The sequence below is a fragment of the Aythya marila genome (assembly GCF_965140915.1).
Source record: "Aythya marila genome assembly, chromosome: 19".
Taxonomy (NCBI): Eukaryota; Metazoa; Chordata; class Aves; order Anseriformes; family Anatidae; genus Aythya; species Aythya marila.
The window spans coordinates 2,574,092-2,592,136 of NC_139060.1; the positions used below are offsets into that span (position 1 = coordinate 2,574,092).

The following is an 18,045-nucleotide window of genomic DNA, read 5'->3' on the forward strand; positions in this document are numbered from 1 at the left end:
CACAGCCTATTTGCTTGTGATATGTGAAGCAGAAGGAAACTGAACTTGCTCTTCCATAATTATATAGTTATGCAGGCGTAATAAAAATAAAAGTGGCTGTGTGCTAACAGTAGACCCAACACCTCTGAATCTGAGCTCACAGAGGCAGCAGCTCTGTTGGGTAAGAAAGTATTTTTATCGTGAGAGAATGTTATAAAAGCTTACACCCCACTTCCAAAAATGCCCATCTCACGTAGGTACAGAAGCTCCAAACATGCATTTGCAAAACATCTGTGCAATTAAATTAGACCTTTGGAAATTTTAGACCCAGAACTCTTTCAAAATTCCTTTACAAAGAGGATGATGATATTTAATGCTCATGCCAACCTTCCCACAGTACACATGAAACATTGCCTTCCCAATACCTCAATCTGAATGCAGCTCACGCTCATATCGAAATATTTATGTGAAACTCTCCTCAGGGTCTTGTTTGCCATTGCAAAGGGATTTTCTTCTGGCAGGAGGAAGTCTGTATTGTGAAAAATTACTGTTGTTTCCTGCATGAAGAACTCTGCCTACCAAGGTCTTGTGGACTAATTTAATCTCTTTTCTGGTTCCTAGATTTCGCAGAGTTTGTTTTTCTGGGTCTGTTCCTTACTGAGATGTCTTTGAAGATGTATGGACTGGGGCCAAGAAATTACTTCCACTCTTCATTCAACTGCTTTGACTTTGGGGTGAGTAGGCTTCAGCTGCATGGATCAAGTGTGTGGTCCCCTATTATTAAATGGGGCTGGGCGTTTAAGACTGTGTATGGGAAACGGTGCTACAAGGGTGTCTTTCCAGAGAGCAGTTGTCATATAAATTAGATGCAGGGAAACACATTAAGCTTTCCCTAGTTAACATCCTTCTTGACGAAATGTGACAGCCGGGAATTTCATTTCCGCAGGAGTTATGGGGTGCTCACAGCATCAGCACCAGTAAACGCTCTGATTAATGTGAGATTCTGTCTCCCATTTAAATGAGGTGACTGAAAGACAAAAAGCCCACACATCTTATTCCTCATCTCCCCTGTTGTCCCTTCAATGGCCTTTATGTCAGGATATATAGGCAGAACTTTTCAGACATGAGCACCCAGAAGCAGAGGCTGAAACACATAATGAGGTGACAGAAAGGCTCAAATTCAGATTGTTTCACTGTAGAAGTTCAGGCTCTCCCTTTCCTGCTAAAACTATACCTGTAGCATGTCAATAGAGGGGCCAGTTTTGACACAATTGTACATGAGCATTGCAGGTAGATGTTTATTTTAAAAAAGCTATTAGTCTGTATTAACTACAGACTAATTACCTAGGCTTAACTAGGCTTTTTATATCTTTAGTGTGGGGTGAGCACTGGTCCTAGAGCACGAATCAGGCTGTAAGTTTTCTTTAACAACACAGATGTGATGCTTCTGATTCAGCCATGAGCAAGGGGAAAACAGTTAAGTTCACTGTAGCCACCATCCAGTCCTTCTCTCCAAGATGGATTTAGTTTGTTGTTTCTAGTCTTAATCTGCCAAAATGCTTAGAGTGATTCTTTTTTCCCTATGGGCTAAAGTCCTTGTTTCAGCACTGCTCCCACACAGGAGGAGGAGGTATTTTTGCATTTGGTGTGTGACAGCTCCTAAAGCCAAGACTACACCTAGAGCTACCACATCCTCTTGTTGGCAGCAGTGTCAGGAAAGCTCAGAGCTAAACAGACTGAGGTCAAACCCAAAAGTCATCTGTGTCTGCCTGCCCTGAGTCCCTGCTGTGTGGGACTTTCATCCCTGGGTGCCCCTTGCAGTGATGGGGGATCAAAGCGTTGAGATACGCTGTGCAGATCTTTGTGCCTTAGTGGTTATGCAGCCAGAGACTTCCATGAACAGAAACCAGATCCCAAACAACCCAGACAATGTAAGATAACTGGATGTCTGCACACTTAGAGGTGGCGCCTAATCCAAGAGCCAGAGAAGCTTCCCTCAACTGGAGCACCCAACTCACAGCAAAGCTCAACTGCCATGCTATGGGGAGTGCAGCACTTCCCATAAACTTTTTATTTTAAGCATAAACTTTTTATTTTAAGCTTAAGCTTCTGTTTCCCAGGGGGTAAAGCTGTTGATCTGTTTCTAATTCTGCCTCCTTTAGAGAATCCGCTGGGATCCTACTTTCTGTCTGGGTTTCTGCCTCCTCACCCACCTTCCAGCCCCCAGAGCTAATGCTGCTCCTGCACCCCACTGGAACATCACACAGATCTGTAGCCAGTTTAGTCTGACAAACCATCATGATGAAATGGTTCAAAAGCAAAAAGAGAAACAACAAAACAGAACAACATCAGTCTTGGGAGAAATGGTCCAGTGGGGTCTCATGTGAAACCACTCCCAAGAGGCCATGCTGGGATGCCAGGGAAGTTAATTATTAATGTAATATGTGGAGTGACTAAGGAAAGGTTATTGCTGGTTCATGAGGGATTCCCAAGAGTCACAGACTGTGGGAGAGAGATATTAATTCCTTCTTTTTGTAATGGGAGTGATTGGGTGAGCAACTCTTGTATATTCCCCTTTTTCCACTACATTTTCTTCATCAGGGCACAGCATTTCATGCAGAGCGGCTGCATGCCGTGCTGCATTTTTCAAAAGACATCCAGGTGTCTGCTCACGGAAGGGGTTTGCAAGATGCTGAGGGTCATGGTACTGCTCAGGTACCCAGGCACAGCAGCTCATGTCCTGCCGTGCTGTTAACGCTGCCTTTCTCATCAGGATCCAGCTGCTCCCTGGGGTCTGGTTGTAACGTGCTAATGGTGTGCGTCACACAACTGGGGACCACGGTCTGTGTGAGCTCTGAAATATGCTAAGTTAATGCAAATAATAACACTAACTGGCAACAAAATGCCTATCTTCTCTTATTAACTGTGCAATAGCCTGTGTTGATATAATCACCCTTTCCAATTGTGCTTAACCCATTATTATTTTGTCTTTTTTAATAGAGGATTTCAGAGAAAATTTCTTATTATTTATTGAGGTTAATTCTCTGTCAACCTTAGAACAAACAAAAATTGTTTAAAATTAAAAACAAAACAAAGCTAAAACCCTTGGCTGTGGACAGTTCTTTCAATAACTGGAGCCTGAGGGCCTGGCAGACAATTGGATGTGCATGCTAGAGACTTTTTAGGCTCTCTTAATAGCTGTTATCTTAATCAGTCTGCTAACAACTCCGAGTTGCCAGAAGATTCTGGTAATTTTGCACAAGGTTAATGCTGGGCTGTTCTGCAGTGCCACAGCCAAAGCTGTGGTGCTTCTGTTGGGATGGGGAGGATGGGGTGGGGGCCCCCTGCATCTCTGGTGGCTGCCTGGACTGGACATGTGGGGTGAGCAGGTGAAGCAGTAGTACAAATGGTATTTGCAGTTGTGCCAGTGTAGATTTAAAAAAAAAAAAAAAAAAAAAAAAGTGTAGTGGTGTCCTTCAAGAAATGCTATTTTGAGGTAGTTTGCTTGTTAGAGAAGAAAGCAACAAGTTCCTATCTGTTCTACCCTACTCTAGTTATTGCCCCTTTTTTTAGATTGGACTGCAGAAAGTTAGAACCAGGCTTTTTTTTTTCTTTTTTTTTTTTTTCTCAAAATTGCACTGTAGCTTCCGCAAGAAAGCCATCATAGTACACACTTTGACTCTTCAGCTCTCGGCCTCTATAGCAGCACCACAAAGAATGCAGGAAATGTTTTGCCTTCTATAAAATGGATTTCTCTTGCAGGTCATCGTGGGAAGTATCTTTGAAGTTATTTGGGCTGCGGTGAAGCCTGGTACCTCATTTGGCATCAGCGTACTGAGAGCTCTTCGACTGCTGAGGATTTTCAAAGTCACAAAGTGAGTCCAGCTCCTGTTCTGCTCCCATTCGACTTCTAGTAGTATATGAGTTCTGTATCACCAGCCCCACAGAAAATAGTAGTGCTTTCCACATGTGTTAATAATAAAAATAATGATAATACAGTAACAATAACAACATAAAAACACCCTGTAATTGGCAGCACAAAGGTCTGTCAGTTCTAACATCCGACATCTGTAATGGCCTTGGTGTGGGAATGGAAGAAAACAGCAGAAGCAGAATTGCCCTTCCCTTGGCTGGGCATTCCGGGTTTCTGGCAGTCAGAAACTAGTGAGTTCCTAGGAAGTTGCATCTCTGAGGACTTTTAACAGCCCTTTCCCCAGCATCACTTACATACAGGTTTGTCTGACACAGTTTTCAGCCCTTTTATACCCTTGGGGCAGGGACGCATGAGAGCATCCTGCTTTTCTTTGGCTTTAAGCTTCCTTACAACAAGAATCTCAGTAGGAGATCCCTCGTTTCTTGTGGTAGAATAAAAAAGTTTATTTAATTTCTAAGCTCCACCAACTGATCATTTATCTGCCGCTGACCTGGTGATAGTTCCTTAAAGGTTTAGATCTGATGGGCTGAGTGAGCTGAGCTACTCTGACTACTGCCGGGTAGGGAATGCTGATGACCAAACCACAACATTCACACAAATATGAAGCGTTGCCACTCTCTGTGCTCTGCCTGGTCTGGGAATGCCTAGGGTTTTCTGTGTTGAGCCTGTGAATTTGAACATTTGTTAGAGTTGGGTTGGCCCAGCTTTGCAGGTGTTTCCATACTCATGTGGTGTGTTGCTGTGTGCTGGCATTAGGAAATAGCTAATGTGCACCTTGTAAACCCATCAAGAGCAATTTCCACAAGGTTTTAATGTTGTAGTGTGGAACTTGATGAAATATTTGGCTGCCCCTGCTGTTGTTTTCTGCTACACAATGACCTCCTCACATCTCCCATCTTTCCATCACTCTCTTCACTTAAAAGAGAAAAAGATAAGACAGAGAAAACAAAACAAACAAACAAACAAAAAATCAGGAAGAGAAATATACCCCCCAAAACAAACACACCAAAAACAGAACAGCAACCCAAATGCATAGGCTGTCACATTCGAACAAAACAGTAATTTGAAGGAACTAAGTACTTTCCTAACTATTCACATGCATGGTATTCATTAGCTCTTTAGAGTATTCTGATTTAGATCTGCTAATCATCATGAAGATCAACAATTCATGCATGGTAATGTGTCATTTGAGGCACAGTGGGAGTAGGAAAGATGAAGTTCTGTAAATGTCCAGCAAAAGGTGTGGTGCTCCAAAAATGTCACTTAATCTACTTCTGCTCTAATCTTATGGAAAACTCCATGCTTTTAAAGAAAATTCTAGTAATTAATTGTCTGCAGTTAGTTTTATCCAGAGCTACTGAGGTTGGGTGTATCTGATTGTATGTTGTGCTTTTCAAAAAGAATTAGACATTTTTGCAAGTTTAAATGATCTCTTTGCCAATTTTGACTATTCAGGATTTTAACCAGTATAATAAGGGGGCAAAGCCTGATGTTTAACTATTCAAAGCAAGTCATGGAGTGATTTGGGTGCTTGCCCCCCTTCCCAGTACGGTAAGTAAAAGTTGTGCCCCACTGATGCAGAAATTCCCTTAAGAGGATTTTTCCCCTGGTATGACAGAAACATGTTCATGGTGTCACTAGGTCCTTCCCAGCTTCCCCAGCAGATCTGGGCACAGTTTAGGGAGCGACCAAAGATGTAGCACCAGGCACAGACAGCTGCCCGCCTGTTCTTATTGGGGTCTTCACTGTGAAAACATCCTGATCCTGAGTAGTTTTAATTTTTGCCCATTTTCTGTGTCTTTCACATATTTTTGTTTTTCCCCGAGGCTCCTTGCCTCTGGGTTTAGTAGCAGACAATGGCAGTCCACCTGGCTCTGAAGAATTGATATGAGAGATTTTGATTCCTATGGCCCAAATCTGTGTGACTGCAGCTGGCAGAGTGATGTAATAGCTAAAAAGTTAAATTACAGCAGTCCCAAAGGTGACAGCAGGATGCCCAAAGAGTCAACACAGCCTAAGAGAGAAAAATTCAGAGAGGAAGACAAGGGAAGGTGTTTCACATATTTTCCTCTTAGTCATGTCTGAACCAAATGGGGACTGGCAGCTGCAGAGATGCAGCCCCTTGTTATATCCTGTGCTCCGTAATCAGGCAGGAGTTGGTGCTGAGCTCTTCCAAGACAAGCCGAGGCCTCTCCAGGAATTCAGCGTCCAGCTGGGTTAGCTGCGAGGTGCCAGCCTGGTGCTGCTGGCAGATTTTGCCTGAAGTCACTGTGACGAGCAGGGGAAAGTCTTTGTGACAAACAAAACCATCCACCTTCTCCAAGGAGAGGTGTGGTTGCATCTCTTAAAATCAAAGATATTCCCCCAGGAGACAAAAATTTCCCCCTGAAACCTGTTGTCACTGTGTTATGGACACAAATCTTGGAATGGGTGCACCAGGAGTGTGTGATCCTGCTCCTCCTGGCATGGACCTGCCTCTGCCATCCTCAGCCTGGGTTGGTTCAGTCCTCCCAGCTGCACGGGAGAGAGGAAGAAGAGGAAAATTAGTGGTGGTTTTCATTTTATTTTTTTAATTCCTGCCTTAAAAATTTCTGGTCTCAAAACCTTTAACACAGGATATTGCATGTGTTGCCCTGTTGTTCCATGTGCCTGACTGTCCAAAAGGAGGTTGTCGAAGAGCTCCTTTGCTTGATGGCTAGTTCTGCATTTTCTGAGTCATTAGTTTTCCTAATAGAAATAAGGCAAATAGGGCAAGAAAAGGGGCAGTTCCTGGGCACCCTCCCCATCACACAGCGTGCCTGCCCATGCGTGTGCCTGGAGCAACCTCTGGGCACATTGGGGGATAGAAGCAAAAAGGGGCTGCAGCAGATGGCTGGATGTGGTGTGGTTGTGTTGGCTGTGATGCAGGCTGAGCCATTCCCTCTTGTCATGTCGGAGTTAATGTCCTGGATTTGTTTCCATCCTCAGAGGTGGCTGCTTGGTCCTGGATGCTTCAACTGCACAGCTGAACTGCCCCACACAGAAGGCATCTGCTGTGCATGAGTGTGTGTTAAACATCTACAGAAGTGTCTAAGCGTGTGAGGTTTTAAGCCTGCTTGTGAATACTCAGGGCATTTGATAAGTTGGAAGGGGACATTTCCTGGCAGGGATGATGGTTATTCTTGCTTTATGCCTCGTGAAGCCAAGGATTCACTGTCCCCAGGTTCAGCCTCTCATTGATATCGACACATCCCATTTTTTCACACTCCTGCTGACTGCAATGTGGGATGAAAAACATGGGGGAGCTTACGCAGAAAGGTTGAAATCTACAACAGGAAAGGGGCTGCTGAGAAATTAAACTGAGCCCTTTCACTGCAGTGAACTTCTCTGCACTGGTACACATGCACCAGGGTGACCATCTTGGCCCTTGGAATGCTACAGGAGATTCTGTCACTGAGCTGTGCTTTTCAGTCATATATGTCAGAGAGGAGAATAAAGATGCCAATAATCCCAGCCATTCCTCCTGTTGTTTTTTTTTTTGTTGTTGTTCTTTTCTCTCTTTTTTTTTTTTTTTTTAAATAATAAAAGAACAGATCTTATTACTTTCTAAACTAAAGAGCCTCTTCTCCCATTAATGTTCTCTCTTGATCTCCATCATAGATACTGGAATTCCCTGAGGAATCTCGTGGTCTCCTTGCTGAACTCCATGAAGTCCATCATCAGTTTGCTCTTTCTGCTGTTCCTCTTCATCGTGGTGTTTGCTCTGCTGGGGATGCAGCTCTTTGGAGGACAGTAAGTCTAATTAACCATTGTCCTTTCAGGGGTACTCTGAGAGCAATCACCTGGCATACACATGGGTAAAGGGGCTGCAGGGCTTGAAAATTTGCAATCGAGGGTACAGATGTCAATCTCTGTCTGGGCTGCTGAGAAGTGGTCCCTGGTTTACAGAAGATGGTTTTCATTCTGATACGTTTCCTAGAGCTGAATTCCTTCTAGTTATCATAATTCTCGGTTTCATCAAGGCTCCTATGCTGTTCTATGATCGCCTGGTTCAGCCAGATCTCTCAGATAGGACTGAGAGAGGCAGCGCTTTTTCTGCTGAGGGGAAAAGCAAATTGTTTCCTTGATAGCCAGAGTGGCAGGATTTTCTTTTCAATAGGTATATTGTTCTGCTTGAAAACAGTTTTGTTGAATCTGATTTTTTCCACTAAGAAATGCCCGTTGTAATGAATTTTGTAACAAGAAGTATTACAATATTACCATTTAAACTCAAAAATAAAATTTTAGAATGAAATAACATTTTTTTTTTCAATCATCTCCTATTTTATCTTTAAAATTTTAAAATAAAACTGTCCCAATAAGTGGGTAATTTCAATTTTGACTTTTACACTTGTGGGCAAAAACTTATTGAAATGGCTTGTTCTGCAAATTGTTTGAGCTTTTTGGTTGTTCATTTGAACTATGGACACAATTAATTTCAAAGCATCAAAATTTTCTCAAGGATCTAAATTTAATTTCTGCTAATGTTCCTGTTAGCCACATCCTCAGTGATGCTGTGTTCCCTGCTGTACTCATTGGGATGTTGTTTCCAGGTGGAGCAAGTGCTGCTGTCTAAGGTTACAGGGTATTACGGGACTGCAGGAGAGTTGCTCGTCCCTTACTGCCTTTTTTTTTATTATTATTATTTATTACTTTCTCTAGATTCAATTTTCAAGATGAAACGCCAACCACAAATTTTGATACCTTCCCAGCTGCCATCCTCACAGTATTCCAGGTAAGGCCATCCCTTGTCCTGGGTCAGCATTAGAAAAGAAATTCTTGGGCATCTCTTCCAAATTATGGTGAGCAGAGAGGTGTCCACAGAACTTAGGGAAGGAGAAGTCCTTCCTTCTTATGTATCTTGGCTACGCTGAGCAGTCAATGCGCCACTAAAGATCAGTGCTATGGAATTAAGGGAAACTAGAACAGAAGAGTTTTTGCTAGGTAAGAAATCTCGCTAAAATAGGTCTTTCCATGCTCAAGGATGGTGTGTGTCCATGCCTTCTCCTTCCTGAGGCCCATGCCCCCAGGGCTGCACGCTGCAGTGGCAGCACTGCATGTGGCGGGCTGTGTAAATCATCCTGCCGTAAATCAGCCAGCCAGTGTGGGGCTGACCTGTTCCACTTTCTCCTGCAGTTGCCGTGATTTAATGAGGAGAGATGCCTGAGCTAGCTCCAGGCAGTAAGGAAATAATGTAGCATTTTGCACTGTAATAGCTCAAGATAAGATAATGCTGGATAAGAATTACAATCAATGGGGGAGCACATAAAGAGGCATCAGCCTTGGGCAAGTTCGTGTGATGGCAGGAAGAAGTAGCAGCTCTGGGAGATGCAATGCGCAGATTTAAAGCCTCATTTTGCAGCACTTGCCTACATGCCATTTTTAAGCATTCACTTCAGGTGTTTCAGCAGAGGGCTGGGGGTGCACAACCCTGCTCAATGTGCAGGTAACCAGTCCATGGAGCATCCTCTGGCTTTTTGAATGTTGTCCTACATAAATTGTTCTGACCCAGCTCAGTAAGGAGTATGGATCCAGGAGTATGTATTTCATGCTCAAAAAAAGATTGGGTGGATGACAGTTTTTGGATTAAAAAAGAAAAAATCTAAAAGAAAATGTGTCCCATGACCTCTGCATAAGCAGCTTCATGTGGGTATTGTTGTTCTCCAGATGTGAAACAGTTTCTGCAGTACTTACCTTGCAGGATATTGCAAATCACGGTAGATTAATATTTGCATAGTATTCTAGTGCTCATCAAAAAAAGGGGCTTAAAGAAATGTAAAGGTATTGCCACAGAGCCGGAATGGAGCCCGAGTCAGGTTCCGGATATGAGCATCTGGAGATTTCATTGCTATTTTGGTTTGGGACTATAGCTGTCTCTTGAGAATCTTAGCAGAGATATTTTCCTTTCTGTTCCCAAGATGAATGCCCCCGTAACGTAGTGGCTGTGGGATGAAGGAGAATACTGCTGGCTTTATGTCATTTGTGAAGAACATCAGAGCTATGAATTAAAACCAGCAAAACTTTCAGCGCTTGCTTAACTCTCATCAGTCTCACAGAGATATTTTAATAACCTCTACTCCTGGTGCATCCCCCCCCCCCCCTCGAATTGCAAGTATCACATTAACATTTCTTCAGTAGAGGCTTTGGACCCTCCTCTAACCTCAGCCAGGCAGCAGACTCATTTGGTTGCTGCTCTAATGAGCAGAGCAGCAGCATCCAGTGAATAAATATAATAAGGCCAGATACAGCGTGTCCATCTCCCATCCCATTGCTGAGGCTTTAAGATGGATTTGGAAGATCTCCCTAAGGCACAGCCTGCTCCCGTCCTGGTTTCTTTCCCTAGCTCAGGTCTGCATGAGTTTGAACATGGAATCACAGAATTAGGTTGGGAAAGACCTTCAGGATCATCAAGTCCAAGTATCAATATGCTGGCGTCTGCATTTGTGCCGCATGGGACATGCAGTCACCCAGCTGGAGGCAGTGGTGATCTCTTCGTTAATTGGGAATAGGGAAGAATAGCTGGGATGGGGGTCCGGGGCACCAACCCCTCTGCTGTAATCTGGGGTGAGATAGAGAAGAGAGATGGTGGGCTGGGGGCACCTGGGGAGCAGCTGGAGGTGGTGTCTGGGGAAATGGCTCCCCATGCGTGCAGTTTGTCAGGGGCTCAGCCCCAGCTGACTGCTTCCAAATCAGTGCTGGTGCCGCCAGCATCCAGTAAAACCAAACCACAGCAGCAGGTCCCGCAGCCTGCCTTAACCCTGTCTGTCTCAGCAGACCCAGCTGGGTCACAGTCCTCTGTTACGGGATTCCCAGGACATGCTGTGTCCGCCTGGCAGCTCGCTGAACTCGGTATTTGGTGCAACCAAGTCCTGCTATCCCTAAACTCCCTTTAAGAGCATCACACATTTTTCTCCAGCTCTTGGCCCCCGAGTAAGATATTATGAGCTGAATGCCCAACTGTGTGTATACAAAATACAAACTGTATATATATTCATATATACAGGCATGAAAAATAAATAGAATTGTGGCTTGATCTTAGGAGGAAAAAGAGGGTTTATAAGCTTTGGAAAAGTGGGCAGGCCACTAAGGAGGACTTTAAAGAAGTAGCGAGGCTGTGCAGGGACAAAATTAGGAAGGCCAAAGCTCGTCTGGAGCTCAATCTGGCTACTGCCGTTAAAGATAACAAAAAACGTTTCTATAAATACATCAACACAAAAAGGAGGACTAAGGAGAATCTCCATCCTTTACTGGATGCGGGGGGAAACTTAGTTACAAGAGATGAGGAAAAGGCGGAGGTGCTCAATGCCTTCTTTGCCTCAGTCTTTAGCGGCAATACCGGATGTTCTCTGGATACCCAGTACCCTGAGCTGGTGGAAGGGGATGGGGAGCAGGATGTGGCCCTCATTATCCATGAAGAACTGGTTGGTGACCTGCTATGGCACTTAGATGTGCACAAGTCGATGGGGCCGGATGGGATCCACCCAAGGGTACTGAGGGAACCGGCAGAGGAGCTGGCCAAGCCACTGTCCATCATTTATCAACAGTCCTGGCTATCGGGGGAGGTCCCAATCGACTGGCGGCTAGCAAACGTGACGCCCATCTACAAGAAGGGCCGGAGGGCAGACCCAGGAAACTACAGGCCTGTCAGTTTGACCTCAGTGCCAGGAAAGCTCATGGAGCAGATCCTCCTGAGAGTCATCATGCAGCACTTGAAGGGGAAGCAGGCGATCAGGCCCAGTCAGCATGGCTTTATGAAAGGCAGGTCATGCCTGACGAACCTGATCTCCTTCTATGACAGAGTGACGCGCTGGGTGGATGAGGGAAAGGCTGTGGATGTGGTCTACCTTGACTTCAGCAAGGCTTTTGACACCGTCTCCCACAGCATTCTCCTCAAGAAACTGGCTGCTCTTGGCTTGGACTGGCGCACGCTTCGTTGGGTTAGAAACTGGCTGGATAGCCGGGCCCAAAGAGTCGTGGTGAATGGAGCCAAGTCCAGTTGGAGGCCAGTCACTAGTGGCGTCCCCCAGGGCTCGGTGCTGGGGCCGGTCCTCTTTAATATCTTCATCGATGATCTGGACGAGGGCATCGAGTGCACCCTCAGTAAGTTCGCAGATGACACCAAGTTAGGTGCGTGTGTCGATCTGCTTGAGGGTAGGAAAGCTCTGCAGGAGGATCTGGATAGGCTGGACCGATGGGCTGAGGTCAACTGCATGAAGTTCAACAAGGCCAAGTGCCGGGTCCTGCACCTGGGGCGCAATAACCCCAAGCAGAGCTACAGGCTGGGAGAGGAATGGTTGGAAAGCTGCCAGGCAGAGAAGGACCTGGGAGTGATGGTGGACAGTCGGCTGAATATGAGCCAGCAGTGTGCTCAGGTGGCCAAGAAGGCCAACGGCATCCTGGCTTGTATTAGGAACAGCGTGACCAGCAGGGCTAGGGAGGTGATTGTCCCCCTGTACTCAGCTCTGGTGAGGCCGCACCTCGAGTACTGTGTTCAGTTTTGGGCCCCTCGCTACAAGAAGGACATCGAGGTGCTTGAGCGGGTGCAGAGAAGGGCGACGAAGCTGGTGAGGGGCCTGGAGAACAAGTCCTACGAGGAGCGGCTGAGGGAGCTGGGCTTGTTCAGCCTGGAGAAGAGGAGGCTCAGGGGCGACCTTATCGCTCTTTTTAGGTACCTCAAGGGAGGCTGTAGTGAGGTGGGGGTTGGCCTGTTCTCCCACGTGCCTGGTGACAGGACGAGGGGGAATGGGTTTAAGTTGAGCCAGGGAGTTTTAGGCTAGATGTTAGGAAGAACTTCTTCACTGAAAGGGTTGTGAGGCACTGGAACAGGCTGCCCAGGGAAGTGGTGGAGTCACCATCCTTGGAAGTCTTCAAAAGACGTTTAGATGTAGAGCTTAGGGATATGGTTTAGTGGAGGGCTGTTAGCGTTAGGTTGGAGGTTGGACTCGATGACCTTGAGGTCTCTTCCAACCTAGAAAATTCTGTGATTCTGTGATAGCTACGTCTCCCTGTTGCAGCAGTCATTGAGCTGCGAGTGTTTACAACATCCATAAACACGGAGACTCTATAAAGCGGAAAGACCTCTATTAACCATACACGCTCTGCTCCTGGAGAGCTGCTGCTTAAATAACTGCACGCTGCTGGCTGCAAGGAAGAGAAGCAGAGCCCTGGTGGCTGCTGGGGGAGGTGAGGAGTCGCGGTGGCAGGATGCGACCGGACCTCAGCCCTTGCCAAGGTCTGGGAAGAGCAGGGTTTGGTGCCCCAGCTGTCCCTGCTGACCCCACTGTGAGATATGATGCTGAGTTAAGTGATCTGGCATTTATTCAGGTCCTTCAGGAAAGTATCTCCCCTTCAGGACAGCCTTTTGAAATGGTGCTGTGCTGATCCCCAGCAGCTGAGTATCTTCCACCCTTGTGTGCTCGTTAGTCCATTAAGATTTTTACAGCAGATCTTGAAAGTGGTTTTTATTCCATCATCCAATAGTCCCTCAGCCAAGCCTTACTGCTAAATGCTGTGCTGCAGTGGACAAAGTGTTTGCTAGGGACAGCCAAAAGCAGTTTGGGACTTGGGAAAATCCAAAATCTTTGGACTTCCCTGTATACCAAAGTCCATATTGCTTGCCATCTGCACTGCTGTCCCTTCTCCAGAAGGAAGCAGTTCTAATGGCATCTGTAAACACAGACTTTATAGACCAGAAAGACCTTTATTAACTTCAGGTACTCTGCTCCTTGAGGGCTGCTACCTAATTGCCTAAATAATTGCCCCAGCTGGAGGGGAATGGTGTAAATTTTGGGAAGGACACTGGGTCTGTGTCCCCATCTTCTCACTGGGGCCTCAGAGCAACCTCAGCTCTGCACAGGCAGTCTGGTGAGTTTAGACCAGTTATCTCTCTGAAACAGGTCCATAAAGCAAACACAGATTTTTTCTTTAAGATGTTGTTCCACTTTCAAAATAATATGGTTGGGGTTTTGAAACCCAAGTCCTGCTGGGTTTGTGTGTAGCCTGTAACTTGTGACACCTGTGACCCCTGGTCCTATGCAGGGCACAGAAGGGCTCCCACCAGTTCCTTTTCTGTGAATGTCTGTGTGAACAGAAATCACTGTATGATTATTTCTAGAAAGCAGGAACAGTTGTGAATTCACAGAAATGAGGTGAGCAGAAGTTTGTGGACACAGTTTTGTGTAGTCGAGTGCCAGAGCTGAAAGCCCAGTGGCCTGGTTCATGGTCTCTGGTGTAAACCCAGCATAACTCGAGTGGCGTGGGATGCTCTGGGCTTGCACTGAATTATTTGAGCCCAGACTCTGCATTTAGGAAACAAGGTTGCATATGCACTGTGTAGCCTTGTGTCTCTCCTTGCTCTTGCTTTAATGCTGTCATCAGCACCAACTCTGCAGCAAGAAATTTTCTCTCTATCAGCAGCTGATGGTTAGTCTGGAATTTGCAATTATTTCTAGAGTACTGTGTGCACTTGGGATTGATCAGTACATTGGTGGTGTTGGTGGTTTTCTTTTTTCCATACTACTTCTGCTAAAGAGACAGCTTCCTATTTGGGCATTTGAGCTCTGAATTCCAGTGGGCATTTTTAATGTACTGAAAGTAGCTATTGTTAGACTTGTCCCAGTGGGCAGATGAAGGGTTGGTCTGCTGAAAATGTTGCTGTGTTACAGTCGTTGGTGAAGAACAGCAATGGCAGGCAGTTCAGACTGGTGCAAAATTAGCATCTAGAGTGACAAGGCTTATTTTAGACTTAGGTGTTTCCACTTATTAAGGTTAGCTTTTCTATTATTCATGTGTTTGCTAATAAGCCCCAGGTCAGCATCGCAGCCTGCAGCCCGGACAGCTCTGCAGGCTGGGCTGCGCTTGTGCTCGTGCACAAGGACGCGGGAGGAGCAGAGTCCCCTTGAAGCTACCCTCTCCTGTCCTCACTCTCACACATTTGGGTATTGCATCTCCTTGTTATTTTTTTTTTTATTTATTTTTATTTTTTTTTGAGATTTGTGGTTGTTTGGGTAACTTGCTTCCTTGTGGCCTTGGGAAGCAGGAAGCCCGGAGAAGAACTGTGGCGGTGCAAAGCCCGGGCAAGCCTCGTGGTGGCTGTGCTGCCCGGGGTCTGGCATTTGGAGCCAGGCTCAGCTGCAGCAAGGCTGTCTGCAGCCCTGGGGGGCTGGCGAGTAGTGGAAGGGGTCTGCAGGTGCTTGTCCTGTTATGTGGGTCACCAAAAAGTGTATATAAAGTGTGTGTGTTGGGGTGATGACTGAGCAAACCCTTCCTGCATGAAGCAAATGAAAGGAGTTGAAGCTGGGGGAGATCCCACTCAGGACACTGGGCTTTGGAGGCAGGGTTTTCTTCGGTGCCTGGGCAATGCTAAAACCTGGCATCTCTGCAGGACTTAAAAATGGAGAGAAGTCAGAAGTTTTGCTGGGGGCGGGGGAATGTGTAGGAATGAGACTTCTACCGCCTCTGCAGGGAGGCTGGTGGCAGGGGTGGGAAACATTCCCCTCGGGAGACCCGTCCTGGGTTGCATCGAGTTGCCCAGCGCCTCTGACCGTCTCTGCTCTGTCTTCCCTCTGTGTCACCCCTTCTTCCCTTTCAAAATTCTCTGTGCAGATCCTGACGGGGGAAGACTGGAACGCGGTGATGTACCACGGCATAGAGTCGCAGGGTGGTGTCCACTCGGGGATGTTCTCCTCCATTTACTTCATCGTCCTGACGTTGTTTGGTAACTGTATCCTTGCCTGCTGCCTTGCGTTAGTGTACACACCCTCTCAGGGGTGCCAGAAAAATCTAATTTAGTTTACATTATTCCTTTCACTCACACACCTCTGTGTGTGCACAAGCACTTTTAAAAACCTGATTATTGCTATGGCTTTGCTCCTTACAGCACCTGGGCTAAGAGTTGTAGGCAAGTTGTCCGTGTTGGCATCACTTTTCTGATGGCAATGTGAGCACAGTCCTTGTCCATTTTATTGTTAATGGTTTAGTTTGAGGAAGTTCTATTGTGAGTTAATTTATGTTGTGGGAAAAACAATAAAGTTGAGTCAGAGCAGGATTTCTGTACCTTGAAGATCTTTATGGATACTAGATCAGTGGGAGAAATAATTGAGATTGTTTTATCATGTAAATCAGGCTCCAGTGCCTTGGCGTCTTTGTCTACACAACAGCTTAACTAGCTATGCTATTCTAAGTGCTTGAACACGTCTTGTCTCCACATAATGCTTAAACCAGAGTCCAGATCCTGAATTTGGGGCTCTGGGAGTATTTGGTCATGTTCCAAGACCAGACAGATGAGATCTATTAAGATGTCTTGTTCTGCTTTGTCCTGAAAATCTGCTGAGGATACTGGGAAGACTGTGTCCTCCAGAAGAGTCCCGAGGAGTCTGCCAAAAGTAGCAGTCACACAGAGCAAGGATTTAGGAAGGGAGGCTGTGTTTTGCACAGAACCGAGCAGAGATTCTCGGATCTAATGGCTGTGTGGGATTGGAGAGCCAGCAGAGCTCAGAATTTGTGGTGGCTCTTTGCTTCATGATGGAGACTGCTGACGGGCTGATGTTGTGTAGCGTTGCAAGATATAAATTCGTTGGCACAAGAAGTTTGCTGGCTGCAGTGATAAGCTGTGTGGTGGCAAACAGCATCCTTAGAACTTGAAAACTGCTGTGTATATGAGGCAGTGTGGCTGCCTTGTTTGTTCTGGGGTAATAATGCTGAGCACTGCAGCTCTGCTGGAGAGCTCTCTGTAGGGTGTCCCAGCACTGTGAACCTTCCTGCCAGTTACTGTTCCAGCTTTTGTCTCTTCCTAGGAGTCCTGCTAAGGCTGGCAATGTTGGCTGGGTACTTAGAAGAAAGGGAAAGGTATGCAGGGGGCCATACCCGTGCTAAAGAAGCATTTGTTATAGATGTAGATCTCTACAACAGGGGGTCAAGATTAGATGACATGGGACATCAGAGCCTCTGGATTGGGAGACAGGGCTCCAGCCCTTTGCTTTGCGTGAAATCTCCCCGGTGGCATGAGGAGCCACGACAGAGCAGAAAGTGTGAGAGCTGTGCCTGTCCCACAGGGGTGTCTGAGGGATTTCCCCCATTAACGTGCGCTGTTGGAGCAACAGCAGCCAGGACACGTGGGCTGGGCCGGCAGCACCGCTCAGACACCAGCCTCAGTGTGCTCCTTCCAGAAACACGAGGCGTCTGAAAACTGGGTCAGTGGAGAGCTGGGAGGGAAGGAGAGCTCTCAGTCCTCGGGGCTTGGCATTTGGAAATGAGATTAAGCTGTAATCAAGCTTGACAGCAAGGCTCAGAGAGAGAGAAAGACTTTTAACCTTAGAGCAGCGAAGATGCAGCGTTTTTGAAGAACAGGGTATAAATTCCCTTCTTGCCCCATTAGTTAAAAGAGGGGCTTCTCCCTTGTGTTTCCCCTAAAGGAAAGAGAGCAGGGGAAGTTCACATAGCTGGAATAAGGATCTGCCTCGCATCTCATGACTGCCATGAGTTTGGTCTTTGCCTCTGCTTGCTGTGGCACAGTTCTGGGCTAAAACCTTGTCCACATTTGCCCCAAATCCACGTTTGCCCCGCAGAGCTCCGGCATGTTGCTTTCCCTTATGCTGCTTGCCACCAGCATCGCCGTCCCTGGGACATCTCTGGTGCCTTTCCCTCTTTGCCCATGGCTGCGCCTCGAGCACAGCCAGAGAACTCCTCGGGGCACTGTTTGTGCATTTATCGAGGAACCGATCCTCACAGGTAAAGCGTGAGACTTTAATCCCCTCTGAACCCTGCAGGGGGGGATGAATTTAGTGCAGCCACTGTGCTGTTGTGAACACAAAGAACAGAGATAGGCAAACTGATCCTAGCAGGCTTCTTTCACCACCTTCCAGTGATCAGGGTCTTAAACATGAAGCATATCTATTAATTTATGTGGATATTTGCAACCTTGTAGGAGACCTGGAGATCTGGCCAAGATTTTGTCTGTTGAAGGTTTCCATGGTTTGGACAAGCCCTCTGCTTCACACGGGCACTGCCTGCCTTTAAGCACCATGAGCAGAGACAACAGAGGACAAGGAGTTAAACCTTTTCCTTGTGTTTACTGCAGGAGCTGCCGCAAGAAGCCCACTAATGCTCGTGCTGAT

At 46.4% G+C, this 18,045-nt stretch overlaps 1 protein-coding gene across 2 annotated transcripts in view; it reads left to right on the plus strand.

The window, feature by feature from the left end:
- Nucleotides 1-18,045, plus strand: part of LOC309885706 (voltage-dependent N-type calcium channel subunit alpha-1B-like) — a gene marked incomplete at both ends in the record, with an annotated part of 282,028 nt that overhangs the window by 168,042 nt on the left and 95,941 nt on the right. For both annotated transcript variants that reach the window (XM_082775940.1, XM_082775939.1), the window contains 5 exons: nt 601-713; nt 3,742-3,854; nt 7,553-7,684; nt 8,594-8,666; nt 15,536-15,653. In XM_082775940.1, coding sequence (XP_082632066.1) covers nt 601-713; nt 3,742-3,854; nt 7,553-7,684; nt 8,594-8,666; nt 15,536-15,653 — 549 coding nt within the window. The remainder of the gene's footprint in view (nt 1-600; nt 714-3,741; nt 3,855-7,552; nt 7,685-8,593; nt 8,667-15,535; nt 15,654-18,045) is intronic.